We start from the raw sequence: 22,174 nt of genomic DNA, 5'->3' as shown, positions 1-22,174 counted from the left end.
CCCCAAGAGTCTCCTGGTCTTCGCTTCTGAGTTTCCAACACATTGTAACCAGAAAGCCACAATAAATCAATGGATTAGTCCACATTAATCTTATATAAAAACCTTTCATTTGTGTGGATTCTGGAGTCCTCTGGAGTCCATCATAGTAATCAAAAAACAAAAAGTACATTAATTACATTATATTACTAAATATACTTTTTTTCTTGAAAGGCACTTCATTACATTACATTTATATTAGTTCTTTATCCAAAGTGATCGCCCAGGTTTATTGTTCTGCTTTGAGGTTTTCCTAGAGTCTGCTGATTTCTTTTTTTGTTTATTTCTTACCAGTAAACAGTCGGTAACTGTGTTATTCTGGGCTATTTTGGGAACTATTGTGTTTGAAACAAAAATGTAACCAATGCAGACTGTTTGGATCTTGGCAAGAATGGTTATGAAACCATGCACCAGTTCCAGAAATGATGCCTTTAACTAGGTCATATTATTTTTCTTGGAAAAAAGTAATGAAAGTTATGATAAAAGTCAAAACATGTTTACAGAGCAACCATTGCTAGTAACTGGTGAAACAAATGTTGATCATTCATCACTGTATTACCACCATTCACCACACATGTTCTTCAGTACACTATACCTATAGGCCTTGTTAGGGTTTTCTGATGCCTGCTATCTCTTATAAAACAAGAGGTCCACTGTTGACCTGTAAAGTGAAACTTTCCTGTTATTCCCATTCACATTTCCCAGTGTGACCATCTACTCATAGACCGGAGGTATAAAGAGCTAGATTTACTGGATCCTTCCTAAAGACAGATTCATTTTCCAGCTCGGTGGCATTTCACAGTGAACTGGAACCCCTGCCTTGATATTTAGTCTTTGGCATGACATTTGATTTTAAATGGTGCAAAATCCATTTTCTGAGTTATTCAGTTTTGACAAACAATGTCAGGCAGTAAACTATCTATCTATCTATCTATCTATCTATCTATCCATCCATCCATCCATCCATCCATCCATCCATCCATCCATCTCACAATTTGAGCTACAGTGCCATGAAAAGTTTTTTGCCCCCTTCCTGGTTTTTGTTTTTGTTTTGTTTTTGCATAATTGTCACACTCAAAAGATTCAGATCATCAAACAAATTTTAATATTATACAAAGATAATGTAAGTACATACAAAATGCAGTTTCATTTTCAATAAATTTTAATTTTTAAGGGAAAAAAGCTGTCTAAACCTACCTGGCCCTACGTGAAAAATTAATTGCCCCCTCCTGTTAAATCATGAAAGAACTGTGATTAACCACATTATTTTAGAAAGCTGAGTTAAATTTCACTAGCCAAACCCAGGCCTGATTACTGCCAGAGCTGTTGAATCAAGAAATCACTTAAATAGAACCCGTCTGACAAAGTAAAGCAACACATCATGCCACGATCTAAAGAAATTAAAGAACAGATGAGAAACAAAATAGTTGACATGTGTCAGTCTGGAAAGGGTTATAAAGCCATTTCTAAGACCTTGGGACTCCAGCGAACCTCGATCAGAGCCATTATCCACAAACGGAGAAAACTAGGAACAGTGGTGAACCTTCCCAGGAGTGGCTGGCCTACCAAAATTACTCCAAGAGCACGATGACTCATCCAGGAGGTCATAAAGGAACCCAGAACAACATCTAAAGAACTGCAGGCCTCACTTGCCTCAATTAAACTATATCGTGATTATCCCCAAGATTTTTTGGCAAATATTCTGTGGACTGATGCGTCAAAAGGTGAACTTTTTGGAAGGTGTGTGTCCCGTTCCATCTGGCATAAAACCAACACAGCATTTCATAAAGAGAACATCATACCAACAGTTAAACATGATGGTGGTAGTGTGATGGTCTGAGGCTGTTTTCCAGCTTCAGGACCTGGACGACTTGTCATAATAATGGAACCATGAATTCTGCACTCAATCACAAAATACTGAAGGAGAATGTCCAGCCGTCAGTTTGTGACCTCAAGCTCAAGTGCACTTGGGATATGAAGCAGGACAATGATCCCAAAAACACCAGCAATTCCACCCCTGAATGGCTCAAGAAAAACAAATTTAAGGTTTTGGAGTGGCCAAATCAAAGTCCGGACTTAAATGCGATTGCGATGCTGTGGCATGACCTTAAACAGTCCATTCATGCTCTAAAACCCTCCAATGTGGCTGAATTAAAACAATTCTGCAAAGAAGAGTGGGCCCAAATTCCTCCACAGTGATGTGAATGACTCACTGCCAGTTATCGCAAATGCTTGATTGCAGTTGTTGCTGCAATGGGTGCCACAACCAGTTATTAGATTTAGGGGGCAATTACTTTTTCACGTAGTGCCAGACAGGTTTGGACAGCTTTTTTCAGCTTTTAAATGAAATCATTATTTCAAAACTGCATTTTGTATTTACTCGGGTTATCTTTGTGTAATATTAAAATTTGTTTGATCTGAATCATTCAAGTGTGACAAATATGCAAAAAAAAAATAAAAAACACGGGAAGGGGGCAAAAACCTTTTCACACCACTGCATATTATGACCACTAATGGCATTACATTTTACATTGGTCAAATATTTTTCATATACTGTACTTTTCATAGTCGTTTAATGGGTTTTCATTGTATTTAATGTAAGAAGTCAATAACACAGCTGCTACAGACAATTTCATCTTCATTTTGTGCAGCCAGTTCCCTTCAGCAGAAGAGGATGTCAAGTTAAGGGTCAGTGCAGTGACTCTCACATTGGGAGTGTTAACCTATCAGCATAATATTTCTGCTGACAAACATGATTTCTTAGCAACGTTGCAATAGCTGGTTGGGACTAGCCTGCATTGTGTAACAGCTTTTGGAAAGTATGTTCTTGGCAATGTGCTTTGCGGCAGTTACACCCAGTCCATATGTGACAGATTTTAATCCTGATAACCGTGCATTGACAGAGATTTCTCTATTCAAAATTCATGTGTGTAAAACAATATAAGTTAAAAGCGTAAGCTGTTTGAAGGTGCAACTAAGATGCTAAGAAACATGCCCTAATGTGGTACTTTATATTACTGAAAATATTCTAAAAAAGAAAAATTGTGCACGGCAGGACTGGATTTATCCATCAGGAATTGCATGGATAGTAAAAAGCGGACATTTCCAGAATGTCACATAGTAATAACATGGTGAATCATGTGACACATTTCTAACGTCAACTCAGTATGCGACTTCGGACCCACCGATGTGGTCTTTATCAGGATTGGGAAACACTGCCCTAGAAAATTCTATACTAATAGTTAATTGCAGCACTTAGTTAAATTATAATTTGGTTAAATGCAATAAAGTTAACTGGGGTACATTTGGGTAACTGCTGTTGATCTGTTCTACTAATGTATTGTTCCAGTCCGTATGATACTTGGTCAAATGCAAATTCTTTTGCAACAACTTTCTTGAGAAGGGTTGACTTTGGTGAAAAAAAAAAAAATTCCTTTGATGTTGAAAACCAATTAATGCTTGGACTGGAAATAATTCTGTAAGACGATCATGATTGTGAGCTCATTTCATAGTTTTGATTTTTTACCCAAAAGCCATTTCTTTTTGTACTTTATTTTGGACAGCTAATAGTTACATGTGGAGGAGTAATCACACATTTTTATTTTCTGCATCCTCGGTAGCCAATCATCATGCCCTGTCTGTAAACCCTCCCATGAGACATCATTAAAACCCTGGCAACTCAATGTGAAATTTAAGCACTGGTTTGAAGTTGGTACTTACATGTTTTGCTATGAAATGTGTGTTATATAGATATGATTGTAGCCAAATTATATTTGCAACACACCAATTATATCACAAATTCAAGCAGTTCTCCTTTCTTCACAGTTATCTAGCTTTTTTGTATTAGCTCTGTTGTCTTAAACTTAAACCCTATACTTTCACATCTCATCACTTGTTTCACTCAAAGTTCAAGACCTGAGACTTGGACCAGGACTCTGTCATGTGCATGCAAAAGCTACAGGCCAACACAAAAATTTTTGTGTGTTAAGTTTCATCCTTCTAGATCTCTGTAATAATGAGGGTCAAATTATTGGTTAAGGCAAGGATGTTTTTGAATTAAATTCACCTCGTCTGTCAATGACAGAAACAGGGATTTGGCATTAGTATTGCTCACAAATTCCACACAGAATTTAAAGAGGATGATAAAAATGTGAACACAGTCCAGCTGAGTTTAGCCAAACGTGACTTCATTCGCATGTCATGAAGAATTAAATCAAGTTATGTAGAGTAACATGACAAGTCACGGGTTGTTTTGGTTTGGAAAAATAAGTTATAATGTTTGTGTACATGTACCATATTGTGCCAAAATCTATAGTCTATATGTATTTATTTGAGACAAACTGTTGAGGAGTTAACTCTTCACTATGATTCTTAAACATGTGACTTCAAATGACCTTGGAAAGTCATGTGCATATGTTTATGCCAAAATGTTTTGGAAAGGAATTTGGGGATCATAATAAACATTGTCTGAAGGATCATAGAAGAATCATACCATGTGAATTTGTTATTCCTTCAGGCATTTATGATTATAAACAACTGTGTTCTAGACGATGTTGTAATTCTTGAAATCATAGGTCATTTAATGATAAATTGCTGGGTGTTTTCAAAGATAAAGAGCTGATGTTTTCGTGACAATGTTTTAAGCATAGTTTTGGTTTTTGCATGGATTTTGGATGAAGAAAACATTGAATTAGTGAATCACAGAAAAACAGATTAAACGTTTTCTCTAAAGTACTGTTTATTGGGACATGCTGTCATTTTCTTCTTTTAAAATGTTATGTTTACCTGTTAATCTGTGATGATGATTGGCCATGGTGCTGTATGCTTGCTTATTAATATTATTATTCATGTCATTTCAAACACATTCTATAGCACACTGAATATGAATATTAATTTAAGAGTCAGTGAATAGAATTTGAAATCATAACAACTGAACAAATAACTGATGAAACAAGTTATAAACATCATATTTTATTAAAATAAATAATTACAACTATCTATAAGGTTGCTGCAAACATGTATGAATGATTAGGAATATTATTCATATTAAACAAAGTTTTGAGATTGAGTAGTGTTGGTGCTTAAAACATTATTTTTCATGTAGTGATTTTTATTAACATCTATGCTAACATGCTAAAAGTTACTTAAATTTATAATGTTTTAAATATTTAAAAAATATTAACTTACAATAGTTAAGGACTATTGATTTTCCCTAAAGTAGATTGCATTTTAGACCCCTACCCCTAAAGCTAACCCTCACTGAAACCTGCGCAAATCACTATTTAAGTACAAACATTTGGCCAAACCCTTAAGCTGTCTTCCTTAGAGGACCTGGACCTGTCCATTATCATGAAAAAAAAAAAAACATCTTCAGGCTACATAAGATGTCAAGAGAAGTTCATTATACTGGGTATCATTATCCATATGGTAGTAATTTTGGATGGAATTTGGCTTTGCCCAATTATAAACCCAGTTCTGTAAAGCTGATTTGGTATACCTGGTGGAAAGGTCTGTACTCATGTGATCATAACATCTCACGTGCATCACTGTTACCAAAGACACCCAGTGCTGAGCTGTGTGGCTCACTAGTTGAAGAAAGCCCAACTGAAAACTTTCAGAAAGGGGTCAGTCCTGTCTCACGTGTGATCTTACAAGCACGTGAGTGAGACGGCATGGATTCACTTTACAAAGGTAAACTGTAATAGGCTCAGGGGACAGCTGGAGAGTAGCACTAACTGAAATAATGCCAAACCCATTTTGAAAATTCAAGATTGTACTTAAGACTAATTTGAGATATTTGCATTAAATGGTCTACATGGTTTATATAGAAATTTTAATGGTCTATAAAGAAATCGTGTCAAACTCTACTTCCAGCTTTTCCACATACGGACAACAAAAAATGTGGGTCAAGCAAGAGCCATTCGTGGAAACAGTGATTGACAAAACAATTACACGTGTTTGCAAAGCCAGGGCTCCTGTCCAAAACCTCTCAGTCTTTTAAACAAGTTTTTTTTTTTTTTTTCTCTGTGCTTTGTGGTGTTTAGCTGTTTTCCCCCCATCTTTTCTTCAGAACAGCCTTTTTTCCTACTGGGATCTGCCATTGATAACCATCATATAATGTAGTTGATGTAATTTAATATATATATATTTAAATCATGTTAAAAGCTTGTATTAATACACAGAGACAACTAGCAAGCCATTTTTTCAGTTGTTTGACAGTTTACTGCAAATATAAACTGCTAAATGTAATATATTGTGTATATAGACACAACATATTTTACATTACATATCTTATAGCATGAGTTTTGGGGCAGGGCTATCGGTTTGGTCAACCAGAGACAAAAGGAAGGCGTGTTTGGGATTAATTGTCTGAAAACAGTTGTTTTTGAAGTTCCATTTGATGCCAATATAGTTAATAATAACGAACTACTGAGCCGTAAAAGCCATACGTCCACTAGAGTTTCATGACAGCAGCCTCAAACTGGAAATTAAGAGTTAAGAATATAGCATCATTAAGGTTAGGTTTAGTAGTGGTGTGGGGTTAGGCATATATTATTGTAGATCTTATAGCAGTAAAAAAGTTAGGGTTAGTGGTTGGGGTGGTCAGAAATTACACACTTGCTTTTGAAAACAGCATCAACTTACAGGTTGTTGTCCCCTGCTTTAACAACCTTGAATCATGAGCCTGAAACAGTGACAAAATGTGTCATTCATGCCCTGAACATTGCATAAAACAAAGCACCATCATGCCAACAAAAACACTTATTGTGCTCAAGCATGTGTACATCATCATCACAACAAATCACATTAAAAGCAGTTCCTGTTAGGGAAAATTTTCATAAAATTTTTATATACTTGAACATTCCCATTTATATGACTAAACATGACTAAAATATCTACTCTATATCTTGAAAATCCAAAATGCACCAAGACATCTGCCTTTTAGTTGGTAATGTAACTAAAATACCCAACTAATTTGGAATGAAATTTTATCAAAGCCTGTGTCGTGGAATCTTGTGCAAAAATCAGTGCAAATACCACAGGACACATGTACCCCAAACCATACACAACAGTAAACATTTTCATAAAAGTCCAACGTTACAAACTGTGGCAAACAAATCTGGAACAGTAGTAGAGCCACTTCGAACCCCGTTTTATGCTTCCAGCTGATTTTTCAAAGTTTGAATTTTGGGTACCAGCTCACTTCTACCCAGTTTGAGCATTACTTGCTGAATAAAGTTGAAAGTGTTTTTCATGCACTTGGGGTAGTCCAGGAGCAGGGCATAGATAAATCCAAAAAGGACACAGAAGGCCTGAGGCAGGTTGGCCAGTTCATCCATTACCACAGACCTGTATGCATGTTTCACACGGATTACATAATCTGAGAATATTTGTTTTCCATTTGAATTGGTTCATTTGAAACTAGAAATTTCACTCTCTGTAGATATATTTTTGATGTCTGTAAGGCAAAGATATAGACAGAGTTTTGCGCTCAAGTTCACAGAGACCGAGACGGCAGAAAGTGCATCCTGTTTGCTTTCATTATTTTACAAAAGCGCGTTTTGTTGTTATTGTGAGTGCACACAAAGAAATGTAGTCTTTATAGATTTGAAAGATGTATTACTCTTATCTGTTTGACCAAAAATTACGCAGTATTTTAAGAGCAAATGAGCACACCGGCGCCTCCATCTGTCCTGGAGTCAGCATTCAGCTTCCACCCAGACACTTGAATAGAGGATATTTCTCTAGGTTAACATTAGATTGATCGGCCATGTAAAGTTGCTAATACTTACATATGCTTATATGCTTACATGCACTATATGCTTATGTTCAATATGGCACTGCTGCTCACTTTGGCTTGTAGAACTCGTGGGGAATTTACAAGCCCTCTTTATCAGCAGCACTTCGTACAGTTTGGGCCACGTGACTGTATGGTAACGCTTACACCTAGATACGATTATACACCCAAAGTGCTCTCAACGCTGTTTCGAGCCCAGCTTGTGGACAGAACCAGCCAGTTCAGCGTAACTGAGCAGCTCTTTGTCTGCTTTGTGGGCACTAAAAAGAGAAAGTCCCACTACTCGAACACATATTCACTGCACAATATGTGTTCGAGGCCACTCCACAAGGAGTTTGGTGTCGTCATGGGCCTGGTCTAAAGATATGTCTATTCAGGACATTTGTTTGGCAGCATGATTGTCTTTACAAAACACATTTGCTAAGTTTAATAACATGAAATTCCCTCTTTTGCATTGCATTTTTCTGTCAAGCTGATGGCGCTGGCACCGACTTGCCAGGTGCATGTCTGGGTGTTTCAGCTAGGTCCGGTACCAGACCTATAGAGGGGTGCAGCCCTTTGTTAACTTGGCTGGATTAAGGGATGGGACTGTTTTTACATGGCAGGGATTTTAAACGTTTCCCTAGCGTTTTACGCAATGTCAAGAGACACCGTGTAAAAACTACCTCAGGGTCCATAAGTAGCTCTTACGCTGCTGAAAGACATGGCGTCCACAAATTTAAAATGCAATAATTTGCAATTCCTTTTGAATATTGTCCAGAATATCATTCCATAGAACACTATTCAGATGACTCTTCACAAAAACAACTTCTTAATGTGTAAAACTTTGTAAAATAGCACCAAACTACTGAAAGCAATCACATGTCCTTCAAATGGTTCACTGTCAGAAAGTTTTCAATGGGTAATGAAATTAAAATAGTTTTTGTGCTAAGGGCATATTCAGCACATTTGTCTCCAAGTAAAAATGATCAAATATTATACTTTTCATTCAGACCATTCTGGCCATGTTTAATTTTAAATATATTATTTCATACCATCCTGGATTCAGTATCATCATATATAACCATTATAAAAACATAGTAGGTAGGGGCGTAGTAGTTAGTCTGAGTTAGTACTGGCTGCAGATAAAGTCTTTATTGTTGTTGATTTTAATATCCATGTCAATAATTAAAAAGATGCATTAGAATCAGCATTCATAGACATTCTGAACTCTATTGGGGTTAGACAACACGTTTCCGGACCTACTCATTGTCGAAATCATACTCTAGATTTAATACTGTCAGATGGAATTGATGTTAGTGGTGTTGAAATTCTGCAACAAAGCGATGATATCTCAGATCATTATCTAGTCTTGTGTAAACTCCATATAGCTAAAACTGTAAATTCTACACCTTGTTACAAGTATGGTAGAACCATCACCTCTACCACAAAATACTTCTTTGTAAGTAATCTTCCTGATTTATCTCAATTCCTCAGCATATCCAACAGCGCAGAAAAACTTGATGTAACAGAAACTATGGACTCTCTCTTCTAGCACTTTAGATACAGTTGCTCCTTTACGCTTAAGGAAGATCAAAGAAAACAGTCCGACTCCTTAAAGAGAGCAGCCCGGAAAATGGAGCGCAGATGGAGGAAAACAAAACTAATGGTATTTCGTACAGCCTGGCGGGAAAATACCCTATCCTACAGAAAAGCATTAAAAACTGCTAGATCTGATTACTTTTCGTCTCTTCTAGAAAAAAACAAACATAACCCCCGGTATTTATTCAATACAGTCACTAAATTAACGAAAAATAAAGCATCAACAGGTGTTGGCATTTCCCAAAAGCTCAGCAGTAATGACTTTATGAACTACTTTACTTCCAAGATCGATTCTATCAGTAATAAAATTGTAACCATGCAGCCGTCAGCTACAATATCGCATCAGATAGTGAACTATAGATCCCCTGAGGAACAATTTCACTCATTCTCTACTATAGGAGAGGAAGAATTGTATAAATTTGTTAAATCATCTAAACCAACAACATGTATGTTAGACCCTATTCCATCTAAACTACTGAAAGAGCTGCTTCCAGAAGTCATAGATCCTCTTTTGGCTATTATTAATTCATCACTGTCATTAGGATATGTCCCCAAAACCTTCAAATTGGCTGTTATTAAGCCTCTAATTAAACAACCCCAAAGATTTAGTTAATTACAGACCGATCTGAAATCTCCCTTTTCTGTCAAAGATACTAGAAAAGGTAGTATCCTCGCAATTATATTCCTTCTTAGAGAAAAATAGTATTTGTGAGGAATTCCAGTTAGGATTTAGACCGTATCATAGTACTGAGACTGCTCTCATTAGAGTTACAAATGACCTGCTTCTATCATCTGATCGTGGTTGTATATCTTTATTAGTTCTACTGGATCTTAGCGCTGCGTTCGACACTATCGACCACAACATTCTTTTAAATAGACTAGAACACTTTGTTGGCATTAGTGGAAGTGCATTAGGATGGTTCAAATCGTACTTATCTGAACGCAATCAGTTCGTAGCAGTGAATGAAGAGGTATCATATCGATCACAAGTGCAATACGGAGTACCTCAAGGCTCAGTATTAAGGCCGTTACTTTTCACGCTGTACATGTTACCCTTGGGAGATATTATCAGGAGACATGGTGTTAGTTTTCACTTTTATGCTGATGATACTCAGCTCTATATTTCTTCGCGGCCCAGTGACACACCAAATTGAGAAACTAACGGAATGCATAGTCGATATAAAAAAACTGGATGACGAGTAACTTCTTACTGCTAAATTCGGAAAAAACAGAGGTGTTAATTATCAGACCTAAAATCCCCACATGTAATAACCTGGAACACTATCTAACACTTGACCGCTGCTCTGTCAATTCTTCTTCATCAGTTAGGAACCTAGGGGTGCTGTTTGATAGCAATCTTTCATTTGAAAGCCATGTTTCTAGCATCAGTAAAACTGCATTTTTCCATCTCAAAAACATTTCTAAATTGCGACCTATGCTCTCAACGTCAAATGCAGAAATACTAATTCATGCGTTTATGACCTCAAGGTTAGACTATTGTAATGCTTTATTGGGTGGTTGTTCTGCACACTTGATCAACAAATTACAATTGGTCCAAAATGCAGCAGCTAGAGTCCTTACTAGAACCAGGAAGTACGACCATATTAGCCCGGTTCTGTCAACACTGTATTGGCTCCCCATTAAACATCGTATAGATTTTAAAATCTTGTTAATTACTTATAAAGCCCTGAATGGGTTAGCTCCTCAGTACTTGAGCGAGCTCTTATCACATTATAGTCCTCCACGTCTGCTGCATATGATAATAGCTAGAATATCAAAATCGACTGCGGGCGGCAGATCCTTTTCCTATTTACCACCCAAACTCTGGAACAATCTACCTAATACTGTTCGGGAGGCAGACACACTCTGTCAGTTTAAATCTAGATTAAAGACACATTTCTTTAACCTGGCTTACACATAAGACACTAATACACCTCTATTATTCAAATCCGTTAAAGGATTGCTAGGCTGCATTAATTAGATCAACCGGAACCGGGAACACTCCCCATAACACACGATGTACTCGTTACATCATAAGAAGAATGGCATCTACGCTAATATTTGTCTGTTTCTATTCTGTTTCTCAGTCTGTGTCCGGATCAGATGGTGGATCGGCACTGGGAGATGATGTATGTGGCCCTGATCGTCAGCGGAGGCCGGACACCTGGATGAGTCCCGGGGACATATCCTCAGTCACCGTAGCCACCCGATCCGGTCCGTATCCAGCCCAGATGGTCACTGCAGTCACCAGATCCAGTCCGTATCCAGATCAGATGGTGGATCAGCACCCAGAGACGACCTCTACAGCCCTGAACGTCAGCAGAGACCAGGACACAGAGATGAGCGCCAGAGACAGATCCCCAGTGAGAACCCCACCACTTAGACAGCCACTGGGAAAGACCACTGGAACCAGTTGAGCCCTTATAATCTGACTTTGTTGCAGTTGGAATTGAACTGCTGGTTTGTTTGGCCAGAGGAGAACTGGCCCCCCGACTGAGCCTGGTTTCTCCCAAGGTTTTTTTCTCCATTCTTTCACCGATGGAGTTTTGGTTCCTTGCCGCTGTTGCCTCTGGCTTGCTTAGTTGGGGACACTTCATTTCCAGCGATATCGTCGACCTGATTGCAAAGACACTATTTAAACTGAACTGAGCTGGATGATGACATCACCGAATTCAATAATGAAATGCCTTTAACTGAAAATCTTTTTTTAATCTTTTAATTTTACATTATTGACACTATGTTCCTTTTTTGATATTGTGCAGTTGCTTTGACACAATTTACATTGTTAAAAGTGCTATATAAATAAAGGTGACTTATAAAATCAGAAACTGATCCTGTATTGCTGGCTTTCAAATGAAGTAACCACACGTCTGCCAGACACTGTAACTCTGCAAGTTACTCAGGAAAAGGAAGTCTGGAAAAAGTCTGGCTTTAAGCATGTCTATGGCTGACAAATCCAAGCTTCCAGAACAGTTTCAACAGATATTATAGTTATACATACTTTAAACAGCTGCACCTTACATATTGTTCTAAATATAAGACGAAATCTTGTCTCGTCTTTGACCTAATTAGTTCTAAAAAAACGTAAAACATATATATATATATATATATATATATATATATATATATACACACACATAGATAGATAGTTAGATATGTGTGTGTGTGTGTGCCACCATAGTCATTTAAAAATATACTACAAAATAACACAAAGTGAAAATAAAATAAAAGTTTTGCTACACTAACTATAGCTTAACCATAGTAATTGTAGTGAAACTGCAGTTATACAAATAGCAATAAAAAATGCATACTACACTTTTAATACAATAAAACCATGGTTAATTTTCCTAAGGGATGAAACATATGGAAACTGCTTCTGCTTAATAGAATATACCTGCATTCAAATCTTTCCCCGCTAGTACCAGTCATGTACTTTATTGGTACTTTTTGGTAATTTCATAATTTACCAACATAACTATGAAGCTGCATGCTCAAACTTTCTTTTGAGCTTTATTTATAATAAAGTGATATACAGCGTGCGCTGCCGCACACATGCAATGGAAGAGTGCGCGCAACGAGCCCAGTACAACGGCTGACAGGACAGTGAATAAAATTTTTCTGAGATGAGAGAGACTTTATTTCGTAACAGTTTCCGAAAATAAGATTAGAATAATGACACTGACATATGACCTGACAACATCTTATATAGTCTCACCCGCAGACGTCACACCCATGAACCGTTGGCTGAAAGACTGATGCATATCGCACAAAAAATTGGTACCACTTCAGGAGTTTCGAAAGTCGTCATCGGATTGGTTACATTATACAGGATTTCCGGGAAATGTGTGTGATGCGTACTTTAACGTTCCACCAGGAAACAAAGATGCCGTGATGCCAAACCCTTTCATGGAAGAAGAAAGCCATCGTATTTACAACAGTGACGACGAGCACTTATCAGGATAAACTAAATGCTGGATTTTCAAAAGTATGTGAAATATTTAAAGTTTGTGGCATAGAATCTTTAAAATATGTCCAAGAGTTTTACACACCGGTCTGTTATTGTGGGGACATTTCCATGCCCCTAAACATGATGCGGCTCAAAACTAAATGTGACTAGTTGCTTTGACTGTCAGTCTTATGGCCATTCAAAGTGGCCAAGGTTCTTGCCAACTGCCAACAGTCTGAAGGTCTGGTTACATGAAACTACAGCTTATCTGACCAAAGATAAGAGCTTTCACGCATGTCTTTCAAAATTAAAGTCTTACATCAGAAAATCATAGAATGTTTGTTGTTATTCTTTGATTGCATACTCCGCAATCCCTTCAAAACGGTCTTGCGACCAACTTTTGGTTCTCAACCCACCATTTGAGAAACACTAGGCTAGATGGCACAACACCGCAGCGCAATAAGCAATAGTCCACAGATGTCAAACTCCATTCCTGGAGCGCCACAGCCCTGCAGAGTTTAGTTCCAACCTTGCTTCAACACACATACCATGTACTTTTCAAATAAGCCTAAATAACTTGATTTGCTGGATCAGGCGTGTTTAATTAGGGTTTAAGGATTCTAAGCTGTGCAGGACTGTGGCCCTCCAGGAACTGAGTTTGACATCCCTGCAGTAGTAGGTCACTTCAGTCCTGGGGGCACACTTGCTTTACACGTATTTGGCGCCACCTATTGTTGCAGGTGTATAATTAACAACACTGTCTTCTATTCGGAACAATACGGTAATAGCAAAAACATACACGTAAAACATACATGTACTGTACAGATATGTCCTACACCCAGTTTTTACAGAACATTTTTGCTTTCCTTTACAATTTATAGGAAAGCACCACCCGTATTTTCTTGTGCAGAAATAATATATTGTTTCAACCCACTAGAAAACAGCATAGTGAATTTTTAATCTCTGCTGCCATAATTGTTAAATTTTATACCTGACATTTACTAGATGAAAATACACTTTCTAAACAATCCTGTATACATAAACAGTCTGAAAGGGTGCATGGTTGAGTCCTTCATAATTCCCTTTTCAAGCAGAGGTAACAGATTTTGGAGGTGGCTTTCACCAGTGCATTCGAGTTTCAGGAGATATAATTATTCTGCCATCTAATGGTTGTACTGTTCATAAATATCTGAAAACTCTGCTGCCTTATTGCACTTCTCTTTACTCTGCATAATGCGTAAAACTGGATGTACAAACACTTTCCTCAGAGAATGTAAAAATCTAAAGTTTGCTGACATGATACCAGCTTGTTATGCAGTTGCTAAGATAAGATCTGTAAGATAAGGTGGAACATTCACTGAAATCATAGCAGGACAGAAAGGAAAACACAGTGTATTTCAGTAAGTGAAGTGACATACTGCCAAGTATGGTGACCCATACTCGGAATTCGTGCTCTGCATTTAACCCATCCAACGTGCACACACACAGCAGTGAACACACACACACCGTGAACATACACCCGGAGCAGTGGGCAGCCATTTATGCTGCGGCGCCCGGGGAGCAGTTGGGGGTTCGGTGCCTTGCTCAAGGGCACCTCAGTCGTGGTATTGAGGGTAGAGAGAGCGCTGGACATTCACTCCCCCCACCTACAACTCCTGCTGGCCCGAGACTCGAACCCGCAACCTTTGGATTACGAGTCCGACTCTCTAACCATTAGGCCACGACTTCCCACGTAGATAACACAGTCGATATGCGGACATGTGTGGGTGGCTTCTCTTTGGTTATATAGGAATGTTAAATGTGAGTGGCACTTAAGGATTGACTGTTATATAATGCAGTGGTGGCACATTCACATATTTATAGTACTGCAAATAAAATTTATAAAAGGGCTGATTTTTCACACAGGACAAATTCAGTCACTACGTACAGTGTTTTACTATTGTGCAATGTACTGGTCAGATTGTACCTTCAATGCAGCCACAAACAATCAAATATTTTTTCAGCAATGTTTAAGGTTTTAAATGTCTACTCAAATCTAAAATAGATCTTATTATTAATAAATATGACAATAACAATACCAAACTTATAGAAAATAAAAAGATCTTTAGGCATGTCTAAGAAAAACCTCTATTGTACTATACAGTATTTTCACAGAAAATCCTTAATCATTTTCGAATTTGTTCTATATGCCCTAAAATGTAAGCTACCTAAATCTTCAAAATATATTTTTGAACCAATCTAAGGCATAATAATAATAAAACACAGGCACACACATGCACACACTCAAATAGTATGAATTATCTTCCAATATATTAACTAAATTAAATATAATATTCAAAACATTCAAAAGCCCTATAAATCAGTAAAACGTGGGAAAGCTAGAGAACGTACAGAAACCTCTCACTGTAGAAAATTTAGTGAGTCCAGATGCACTGGTTTTTGGAAATTTAGGCATGGCTTTCAATTTCCCATGATATGCATATTCATATTCCTAAACTTTTGATTAAATAGTTAAAGGGGAATTAAATAGTTCAGGTATTGTAGTGGTATTTTATTTGGTTTCTGTAGCACTGGGGTGTCCAAGTCTGCTTCTGGATGACCACTTTCATGCTTCAACCCTAATTAAAGACACCTGAACCGATAATTAAGGTCTTCAGGATTATAAGAAACTTCAAGGCAGTTGTATTCGAGCAGCCTAGCTCAACTCTGCAGGATCGTTGCCCTCCAGGAACAGAAATGGGCACCTCTGCTGTAGGTGCTACAGAAAGCCATTCACTTTCATACTTGGAACAGACAAAACAAGATGACAGCGCCTCCGCCGTTTTAATAGTGCTTTTATCAAAAGCACTTTATCAAATATCATTAGTCTCCTTGCACTTCAAAGTTCTGTCTAATACTGCAGTGTATGCCAATGGCCAAAAACTAGCTTCACACGGATGCATCTGTAGTAGTTACAGTACTGTCCACCTCAGCTGAGAGCAGAGGGTGGAACAGGAAATTGAAGGCAAACGCAAAGGCATTTCTGGCATTAACCCTCCAGTCCTGCTCGATCTTGACCTGTCGTTGTATTGGTACAAGCGGTGAGGCACATGTCTTGCAGCGCATGGCTTTGAGCTCAAACACTGGCCATTTGCTGCCCAGTCTACCCTCAAGTACCGTGCTGAACTCCACCACACTGCCTGAGCTGAGTGCTAGTAAGACGCGGCGAAATTCATTACTAGCCCGCAGCACAATGTCTTTGGTGGCATCATCAAAATCTTGTGCCCCATTGCGCACCTTTTGCGGCATCCCCATAGTTACTTCAAACTTGTAGTAGTCGAAACGTTTGATATGGCACTTGTGCTTTGCAAGAGTCTTGAGCTGACACAGTGGTTCAGCGGGTCCTGTCTGGGTCTCTTCACAAGCAGGATACTCCTCACCGTATAGACATCGGACCCAGTCCGCTATAAAGACGGGTAGAAGGTTGATGACAGTTTGCATGCCGTTCTCAATCTCAGTGACGCGAACATACTTAAACCGGCCCTCCCACGTCACCCGGTGTCCCTCCAAGTGGCTGCACAGGATCTGGGTATGTGCCATGTTACGCTCCTTCCAGGCACGAGGACCGCACAGGTCACTGTACTCCTGCCAAGTCAGGGTGGAGTTGTATACCTTCATCCCCTCCGAACGGTACACATAGAACCAGCTGAAGAGCACCAGAGCTGAAATCCACACAAGAATCAACTTGACCACACTGCTATGCCGCAAAGAGCGCAGCACTGCCAAGGGCGACACGCTAAAACGTGTCCACCAGCGCAGCAGGACAGGCAGCACGCAAACGAATACCGTTACAACCATTTTTGTCCATTCCAGTGCGAGGAACCACTGCACTAGCTGCGCCAGCATTACGGCTGCTAAAGCCAGAGATAACACCGGCAAAGAAAAGAAGAAAAGGAGGTAGCCCACAGCTGTGCGCATAAGCCCCAACAGAGTGGACTCTTGCAACAGCGTCACGGACAGTTCACACCAGATGAAGCACACCAGGTAGGGCAGCAGCACACAGTAGGTGCCACGTGCACCACCTGCTGTGGCCATACGTGAACAGAGGTAGAGGAGGTAGAGATACAGAACACAAGGCACACCCACATGCAGTACCAACCGATCACCAAGATGCATGCTGAACCAAGCGCCACCAACTATACGACCCACCCAGCCTCCCAGCAACTGATTCATGAAAGCAGCAATGGTGGAGGTAACCTGGGAGAGCAGAGCAAATTTGGCATGCTGCTGCGCTGTTGGTCGCAGGCTTAAGTAGCTGCTTACAGTGAAAAAGACTGCAACTGTAGCCAGTTCTGAACATGGCAACCAGGACTTGTCTGCCACAGGAAACGAAAGGATGAGGAAAAGCGCAGAAAGGAGGAAGTAGAGGTATGGCTCAAGGTGGTTCCATGTGAAGTTGGACTCGGCCTGCTCAAAGTCGATCCCCGGCTCAAAATGGGACAACATGGCCGTCAGCGCTCGAAAGTTCTCCCATGCCTTGGTGTTTTGGAAGACTCGGAGCGTGCAGATTACCATTGATACGAAGGAGAGGTAGAATATAATGAGAGGAATGACAAGGACAAAGAACTCCAGGGTTAGGTTGGAGATGATGAAGAAGAAGATGAGGGCATTGATGTGATGAGTAGGTATGAGGGCGCTAATCCACTGCATGCCAGCACGTGACGCCCAGTCAATCAACACTTCTTTCACCTCCATCACTGCATGAAGAGGAAATTTCAACACCTGTGGGCATGAAGAAAATTATTTGTTTAGCCAAAAATAATGTACTACACTATAGCATTGGCTGCATTTCAAAACATAGCGAGCTGCTTTACTAAATAGTAGTGATCTGTCAACTGTCAGAAATATTAAGAATTTGTTATTAAAGGGATAGTCCACCAAAAAATGAACATGTCATTGTTTTCCAATCCCATAAGACTATCGTTCACTTTCAAAACATAAATTTTTGCCTATCCATTGAAAATCCACACAACCAAAATGTTTAATTGCTTGATACAGGAGAACCACATGAGGTTCAAGCAAGCATGTTTTAGCTCCTGTGGATGTACTTGATGTGCTCTATGTATGTGTTGATCAGTCATCCACTCTACCATTTTTATGTGAATCAAAGGCCTAAATTATCTGTTCATCTTAAAAAAAAAAACAAGTGACAAGACTCGGATTAAACCACTCGATTCAGATGGATTTGGGAAGACAATTTTTCATTTTTGGATGAACTGTCCCATTAAAATTAACAATTTGATTTGAGTGCTATATTACTTCTGCAAAACGGAGAATTCCAAACATCATATATGTGTGGCCTACTTTTAGGTAACAATATATACAAAAAATACAGACAATACTCTTTATTAAATTTCTTTTGTGTTGTGGTTTAATATTTGATCACTGTTTTGGCAGTGAACCATTATTTATAGGGAAATGCTCTAACACTGATAATGCTGAACATGCCAAATGTCCGATTGTGCCACAGACATATAACATGCATTGCTAATGACTGTATAAGCAGTGTTTTCTACCAAACTAAAAATGCATAATTTCATCCAATAAATGTGGTGTCTCATGTATCGGCACATTAGCCAACATCCTGTGTGTAATCAGCACCTATTGTCTATGAAGATCATCTAACATCATTTACTTAATAGATTCCACTTTGGCTAGGATACCATTTGTGTGGACAGCTGGCCATGTAGGCAGTACACAATGAGTCAGCGCGCCAAGTTTTCACAGACATAGATTTAAGCAGAAATGTAATCACACCTTTTGATGCAAAGGCAGTTCATCTGGGTTCTTTAATGGCCCTTCATCATCGTCATCACCCGTGACCCCTTCCATGACAGGAGTTGGGGAAATACCCTCAGCATATTGTTTAGTATTCTCAACAAACTTTTCTACACCAATATAATCAACCCCTGCCAGAGAACAGACACACAAATTAGTAATATTATATGCATAATACCACATTTGCAATAAAAGTCTAAAAAAAAATAATACACTCTAAAGCAGGGGTCGGCAAGTAAGTTTGGCATCGGGCCAAAAAAAAAGAATTCACCACTAGATGGCGGGCCAAAACATAGTCAAAGGATAATTTAAGATATTAATTGATGAAAAATGCAACCAGAATTGCCCGTGACAGACTGTTCCAGTGTATTTTGTAACTGGTAGTGAGCTGTTACTCTGTGTAAAATCCTGTGACAGTCATTAACAAAAAGCCACATTTGTGTGGCGGTGTCCGATCAGAGTATATTAGCGGAGTGGAGCATCAACAATTTCCCCTCCGCGCTCCGAGCATTTAATAATCTCTGCTCCCGCTCCACTCTCACTGATATCAGAAACACCGCTCCGCGTCTAAAGTGTTTCAGTAGCTATGTTTGAAATATCACAGTTCTATGGAAGCCCATTTCCGCCACTGAATAAAAAATAAAAAAAGGTTATTGCAACTTTTTATCTCACAATTCTGACTTTGCCCCCCACAGAATTGTGAGTTATAAAGTCAGAATTGCGAGTTAAAGTCCAGTTTTGAGGGGGAAAAAAAGACTGATATGTTCTCAGAATTATGACTTTTTAACTCGCAATTGCGAGTTTATATCACACAATTCTGAGAAAAAAAAGTCAGCTGAAAATATTCAGAAGGAACAAACTAATTCCTTGAGAAATATAACTTCCCGCTCATGTCCACTGCAGTCATCACAGCCTTCACATTGATTCTGATTTGTGTGATCCTTTTCTTCTATAGCTAGCTAAATATGTTTAACATGTGAATTCTTGCTAAATATGCAGTTATATTACAGGTCGTTGACATGAATTGTACTCGTGATGGAGCGCTCTTGGAGTGAGTGAAAACCACGATGCTCCGACTTTTAGAAAAAATCCGCTCCTCGCTCCATTCAAAAATCAGACCGCTCCACTCACATAGCCTACTCTGATTGTGAGTAACTGTTGCGGTCATGACAGATCTATTTCAGAACCAGGCGTTATCAAAATAATCTGGCTACAGGCGGGGGCCAGATATTATTGCTGGCGGGCCACTTTTGGCCTGCGGGCCGCCTGTTGCCGACCACTGCTCTAAAGGAAAGATAACAATGCAATCACCATCTCTTGAGACCAAGCTCTCCAAAACTTTTCTTTGTTTCTGTGTTGGGGTTGAGAGAGGGCTGCTGGGAGCACAATCTAGAGGAGGAGGAGGACACAGAAGCATGTTAAATGTTCTGGAGATATTTACAGTCGACAGAACATTGTCCAAACTGGTTGATCACAACAACAGATTGCTGATTTTTCACCTGTCTCAGTGTTGAGCTGGCTCACATTTTCCAGAAGTTCAGTGGCAGTGATGTTTTTCTTCCTTTCTGGATTAAGTTTCCAGTACATTAACAGAGCTGCTTTCCTTACACTGCGCTGAAAACGAGATTCACATGCCAGGGAACACACCTCCTCTCTGTTCTCAGCTGTGATGCCTGGCACAAACACACACACATTAATCCATTATAAATTCAGTATAGGCAAAGGGATGTCATATCTTTATAATCTAGATATCATAATAAGTATCTGCTTTACCCCTTCTTTCATGTAGGCAGCGCTGTAGCAGTTTCACTGCATCTTTCCGTCCATTTTTTGCCGCCTGGAGCAGCCATGTAACAGCAGTAACAGAATTCACTTCCTCATCTTCTTGCTCAGCTAATCTCAAGTAATACCTACCAATCTGTCCAAAAACACAGTGTAAGTTTTTGTAATTACTATAAAGATGTGTAGTGTGTTTGTTGCATTCAGACCTCCGTCTGTGCTTTGGTGTCTCCATTCTTTGCCCTCTGTTTAAGATCATCTATGCTCAGTTCTTCTGGGATTTCCCCTAGAAAATGAAAATCAGCACACATACAAATAGCCTCATATTCATATTATGCTGTCACAACAAATATGTATAGTGGCAAACCAGTCTAGTTTATACTAAAGATGTTCACACAGCAGATTTTTACACACATTTGTTTTTCAAATCAGACTTTTACTACTGACTACCTACACCAACTTATTTGCAACTGTTTGCAAAGCAGATCAGTGTGTTCAGGCAATGTAGTCTTGGCATATCTATGGATGTGTTAAATGTAGCGGAGTTCACTACACTTTCTTGGCAGTTAAAAGCAGGAAAGATAAAGAACAAAAACATTATGACAACATATCAGTGCTCTTCATATGGCAATTGGATATTGTATTGTACCATTTATGACAAGTTTTGTGCATGAGAGCATTATTGTAGTATTACTTACAGTGTATGTATATATATACACACACACACACACTGGGACAAATGAGTATTTTATACACTGCCGATTTTTCAAGTTTTCCCACTTACAAAGAACGGAGAGATCTGTAATTTTCATCGTAGGTACACCTCAACTGTGAGAGACAGAATATTTAAAAAAAAATCCAATAAATCCTATTGTATGATTTTTAAATAATTAACTTCCATTTTATTGCATGAAATAAGTATTTGATCAACTACCAACCAGCAAAAATTCTGGCTCTCACAGACCTGTTAGTTTGTCTTTAAGAAGCCCTCCTATCCTCCACTCATTACCTGTATTAATTGCACCTGTTTGAACTCGTTACCAGTATAAAAGACACCTGTTCACACACTCAATCAATCAGACTCCAACCTCTCCACTATGGGCAAGACCAACGAGCTGTCTAAGGACACTAGGGTCAAAATTGTAGACCTGCACAAGGCTGGGATGGGCTACAGGACAATAGGCAAACAGCTTGGTGAGAAGGCAACAAAGGTTGGT

The 22,174-nt window shown here is 38.9% G+C and overlaps 1 protein-coding gene across 2 annotated transcripts in view; it reads right to left on the bottom strand.

Moving 5' to 3' along the window:
- Positions 1-14,271: 14,271 nt before the first annotated feature.
- The window catches only part of LOC306883777 (wolframin-like), a 10,545-nt gene continuing 2,642 nt past the window's right edge, over positions 14,272-22,174 (bottom strand). For both annotated transcript variants that reach the window (XM_079439257.1, XM_079439256.1), the window contains exons 3-8: positions 21,167-21,243; positions 20,952-21,096; positions 20,678-20,851; positions 20,490-20,567; positions 19,158-19,309; positions 14,272-18,122 (exon numbers count right to left, since the gene is read on the bottom strand). In XM_079439257.1, coding sequence (XP_079295383.1) covers positions 16,290-18,122; positions 19,158-19,309; positions 20,490-20,567; positions 20,678-20,851; positions 20,952-21,096; positions 21,167-21,243 — 2,459 coding nt within the window. In that variant the 3' untranslated portion in view covers positions 14,272-16,289. The remainder of the gene's footprint in view (positions 18,123-19,157; positions 19,310-20,489; positions 20,568-20,677; positions 20,852-20,951; positions 21,097-21,166; positions 21,244-22,174) is intronic.

Source organism: Barbus barbus, assembly GCF_936440315.1.
Source record: "Barbus barbus genome assembly, chromosome: 17".
NCBI classification, from domain to species: domain Eukaryota; kingdom Metazoa; phylum Chordata; class Actinopteri; order Cypriniformes; family Cyprinidae; genus Barbus; species Barbus barbus.
This window is presented reverse-complemented; position numbering and strand designations above follow the sequence as displayed.